The sequence below is a fragment of the Etheostoma spectabile genome, chromosome 2 (genome assembly GCF_008692095.1).
Source record: "Etheostoma spectabile isolate EspeVRDwgs_2016 chromosome 2, UIUC_Espe_1.0, whole genome shotgun sequence".
Lineage (NCBI taxonomy): Eukaryota > Metazoa > Chordata > Actinopteri > Perciformes > Percidae > Etheostoma > Etheostoma spectabile.
In genome coordinates, this window is record NC_045734.1 from 16,325,967 (window position 1) to 16,330,571 (window position 4,605).

The 4,605-nt window shown below is 39.8% G+C and overlaps 1 protein-coding gene across 1 annotated transcript in view; it reads right to left on the reverse strand.

Moving 5' to 3' along the window:
* The window catches only part of zgc:158803 (LUC7 domain-containing protein), an 11,510-nt gene extending 7,837 nt beyond the window's left edge, over positions 1 to 3,673 (reverse strand). Inside the window, exons 1-5 of the mRNA XM_032534756.1 lie at positions 3,071 to 3,673; positions 2,505 to 2,599; positions 1,904 to 2,002; positions 1,612 to 1,722; positions 1,303 to 1,446 (exon numbers count right to left, since the gene is read on the reverse strand). Of these exons, the coding sequence (XP_032390647.1) occupies positions 1,303 to 1,446; positions 1,612 to 1,722; positions 1,904 to 2,002; positions 2,505 to 2,599; positions 3,071 to 3,131 (510 nt within the window). The 5' untranslated portion in view covers positions 3,132 to 3,673. The remainder of the gene's footprint in view (positions 1 to 1,302; positions 1,447 to 1,611; positions 1,723 to 1,903; positions 2,003 to 2,504; positions 2,600 to 3,070) is intronic.
* Between the last annotated feature and the right edge of the window lie 932 nt (positions 3,674 to 4,605).

Below are 4,605 nucleotides of genomic sequence, written 5' to 3' on the forward strand. Positions count from 1 at the left end.
TAGGGGTGTGTATACTTATGCCCCCTCTATTTTACGTTAGAACATTTATTCACAATACATTATTCGTTCACAAAGAAAATAGGTGTGGATTATTGCTAATTTTCTAATGAAGGCATTCAAATTAATTTGTAAAAAAGATGATTTTTTTTTTTTTTTAAATATCTCTTTTTAGTCAACTTTAGCATGGGTTCATAAATTTATGAGCACCACTGTAATTGCAATTGGATAATTTCCTCAAATTGTGCAGCCCTACTATATACCTACATAACGTTACTACAGACACAGTAGGGCTGTATGCTGTGAAGCCTGTAACGTGGATGAGATATGAAGCCATGGATGTATTAAGGAAAGCTCTGTTCACAAAACTGCAAGCTAACCTTGATAGCTATCGCTAGTTTGTAGCTAGCTAGTAACACAACATTATGATTACATCTCCTTGGCTGTGTAAATACATCCATCATATATTAAGATAAGCATGTAAATGATCAGGAACAACAAAAACAATGTTTAAATTTAGTAAATATTTTAGACAATGAAACGGTTCATGAGTTCGCCATGTAGCTATACCAAGTACTAGCTATACTTGTAAGAGACACAGGAGAGACAAGCTCATGAATGATCATGTTGCTACCGGTTGCTACAACAACACAAACAAACTAGCTAACTAACTTGCTAGTGCGCATGGCCACTGTGACGTCATGGGCCAGTCAATGTGGAAGATCTGAGCCCCACGATTGCTTTATGCGCTTTTGAATGCACGGAGCTTTCCGCTGAACGCTGTAATAATTAATACATCTATGGTGTAAGTGCCATGAAACATATGATAAAAGTGGAACCAAAATGGCAGATACCGCTCTTAGCTGCCTGCAGGAGAGACTAGACAGCATAACGGGAGCCAGTCCTACGGGTCTTATAATACATCTATGGCGTGGATGGCTAGCAGAAATAAAGCTCCTTGAGCAGAAATGTATACATAAAATGGTCTATTGAATGGCAAGTTCAGTTTCAAAGCCATTCCAGATTGTTTCTCCCCAAGACTTTAGTTTATTTGCATGTACTGTCGATGTGAATTGAATTACTACCGAAGAAGTCGAGTGTCAAATACTACTTGAGCATTAAAAACAACTTGAAAAAACATCGTTATTAAAGTACATTTAGAACTGATAAAAAATGTGTGATCGATCGAGAGTTACCAAATACGCTCATGCGATTTTTTTTTTTTTTAATTGATTGACAGCCCTAATATGTATTTATTCTAACACAATAAACTAGTCACAACATTGCAGATTTTAACTTTCTGACCTCAGCTTCTTTCTTCAAGCCCCGGGTCTTCTCCACCATTTCTAACACTTGTTGGGCTTCGTCTACATTCCCCTCGCCCCCAAGCTGCTCCGCCCGGGCCAGCAGCTTCCCGATCTCTTCGTTCAGCTCGTGGACACGTTCAGCCTTTTCATAACAGGAGAAAAAATTAGCTCTAGATTCATGACAACCAGATGGTGAGACTGTGCCTTTTTAAAAGAAAATTAATCATTCCCAGTTAGAAAAAAGCACAGCATTCATTAAGACCTGATGATAATCTCACACGAGCAATGTCAACAGTGAGTTTCTAACCTTTGCAGCCACTTCAGCACTTATCTCATCCTGCGTTTCAGCTAGTCTCTTCTTGGCCAGGTCGGTCCTGCGGTCGCAGTCAGCGATGAAAGACTGAAGGTGTTCAGCAGCCTGCGAGAAAACCCAGACAATGTTAAGATCAGTGGGTTTTCGTGTGTGTATAATATACAGTATGGTGGAAAAAACGATGTTCTGAATGTTATTTACCTACTAAGTTCCAACTGTCCAGAAATCAACTACTTACGAGAGATATACATGATGGTGTAATGGTGTGTTTGTGTGTGCTACTCACATCAAGTTCAAAGAAGTACTCCTGCTCCTTAGAGGCAATCTCGAAGTCTGCTCTGAGGGCCAAGTCATGAACTTTCATACACTCTCCCAGATCCATTCTCTGCAGAAATCAGAAATACATTAATATACTGTATTCATATGCTTCATCATTTCACTCATCTTGAGATTTATTATGCCAATAATTCCCTGTTAGAATGTATCCTGTCTTTCAACATTTTACATGATATCACATTTGTGATATAGTTTGAAGCATAGTGCTTTGTCACTGAATGTCTTTACCGGATCCAAACTATTTGGAAATGTACAACGCTGTCCCAAAGAATTGAAATCTTCATTTTGATCATAGGACAGTGAAACATTTGAATGGGGGTCAGTTGAAAAGTAGCCTTTGTCTGTATGTTTACAATCACTGACCTGCAGCTGGTCCTGAAAGCTTGAGTCAACCTTGTAGGCATTGTAGCACTTTAAGCTCAATGTGCTTGAATAGACCAAAACCAATGACAACAGCTGTCCTACTGCTCACTGACTGCAGTGTAAATGATGATAGTGACAATGATCTTTGTGTACTAGTCTTTGAGTGTGTGTGTAAACATAATACTCACAGTGCCAGACAGAATATCATGAGGACATGAATCCAGGAGGTGACTTTTGCAGACTCGCTCATCTGTGAATTTGATTCTCTGCCGCATGCTATCTCCTAAAAAAAAAGGAAAATCCCAAGAACAGAAAGATATGTTTACTTGTCAGCCAGTCATCCGAATAAAACGTAGCACGATGCGTACTAAAGCATTGAGGCGCAACGTGCAGCCTTGCAATAAACGAATCACACATCTGTTACCATAACAGTAAATCCTAAAAGTTAGCTGCTAGGATTGAGTCTGATAACATGACAACATGTGGTAGCAAGAAAAGAACCACGAAAAAAGAGCACACTAACCATGACCAAATACAGTGCTGAAACAACTTTACTTGCCATTTGTACATAAACTCTAACACAACAGGTAGCTAGCCGGCTGCTATCCTCATGTTAGCTAGCTTGGTTCAAAAGGCATGCCTCACTGTCACTGCCTGGCATATCGGCTAGCTTTCCAGCTAATGCTAGCAACAACACAAACTCATGTCCTGAGCCGATCAGACACCGAGCTCAACCACAGCCAGCTGTGCTCACCGTCTCTCCCTGTCCCCATGAGTTGGTCCAGCATCGCTCGCATCTGTGCCTGGGCCGACATGTTTCTGGGTGTTTAGTTAGAGTTGTGTGAGTCACTCCTCGCCAGCTAGCTACGGTCTTCACACATGCAGCCTCCTCGACTGCAGGCCTCGTTGGCTCCTACACAACCACCACCAACCACGGACACGAACTTTTCCCACAAGGAGAACAAGCCCGAGTCCCGCTGAGCCAGCGAGCTGGTTGTGTGCAGCGTTGGTACAACTGACTGGTTATCACAGCACTTTAACAACAGATAAATGTGACTTTGTGACGGTGGATGGCTTCGGGTCGGCTGAGCAAGTGCAACGTCTGTTTGAAAACTGCTGGGGTCCCGTGGTCGTGTGGCGCGTTCAAAGAGCGGTGACTGAATGTAGACAGGGCAAATGGTTAGCTAACTAAATCTGTATAGAAATAAGTAGCCAGTTATTCTGTAACATAGTATCTAAATGTATTTCTAGTCAGTCAGCTTGGCTAAAAGTTAGCAAGTTTATTCAACGTCCTTTCTTCCGCCTTTCCACTTCCCCCTCCGTGCGCGTTGCCGCGAAGCGCGCTCTGGTTCCTTGCCTCGAGGAAGGGCTGCAGTCATTTTTTTCTTCTTTTTTAAAACTTTATTTAAATAACACTAGTACATCGACATTTGTCTTTATACATCTGTGGTATGGACACACCAACTGTCCATACCAGAGGTGCATATGTATATATAATATAGAAAATGATTTTGAAAAAGTAATACAAATTCAAATCAATGGTAATCGGTCCCTGAGAAATGTATCAAACACAAAAGTAGTCTTACTTGCTTTCTTATTTTAGGATCTCTTATAGTGTTGCCATATTAAAAGAAGAAGAAGAAAAGAAGAAGAAACATTATTATTATTAGTGAATGTGACATTACACCTGACCGTACTTTCAAAATGTTGGGAAATAAAAACATTTTTTTGTATTTGAATACCTTGAACAATTGTGGACAGTAGCCTATAGTACCATATGCCTATTATAACTACATTTGTATTACAGATTAGTATTTATTAAAATTTGACATCGCTTGATTGTATATTTGTACAGACGGGTTCTTTTAACCTGGAACTTGGTACATAAAGTACATTCCTGCCCACATAGACACTTTATCTGGAATAACAGAGGTATATTATAGCCTTGACATAACTATTATACACAGATTTTTATTGCTCATGGTTTGACCATGGAATTATGTAGGTGGTTCAATTTTGAAAACATAAATGGTGAGCAAATTCCGTGAAAAGGTAAGGTACCAATGAGTTCAAGTCCCCCCATAGTGCGCTCCTTCCCCAATCTTGTCATTATTTTAACGTTTACCAGTACATTTGTATTTTTAGAAAACTGCATTACGAAGCTCGAAATGTTTCAAAACCTTCTTATTCCAGTGAATAAACCTTGCAGCACACATCAGAAACGCTTACTCTGAATTATTATTCTGATTCTGCCTTATTGGAGTTTATACCCCTATATATATATATATA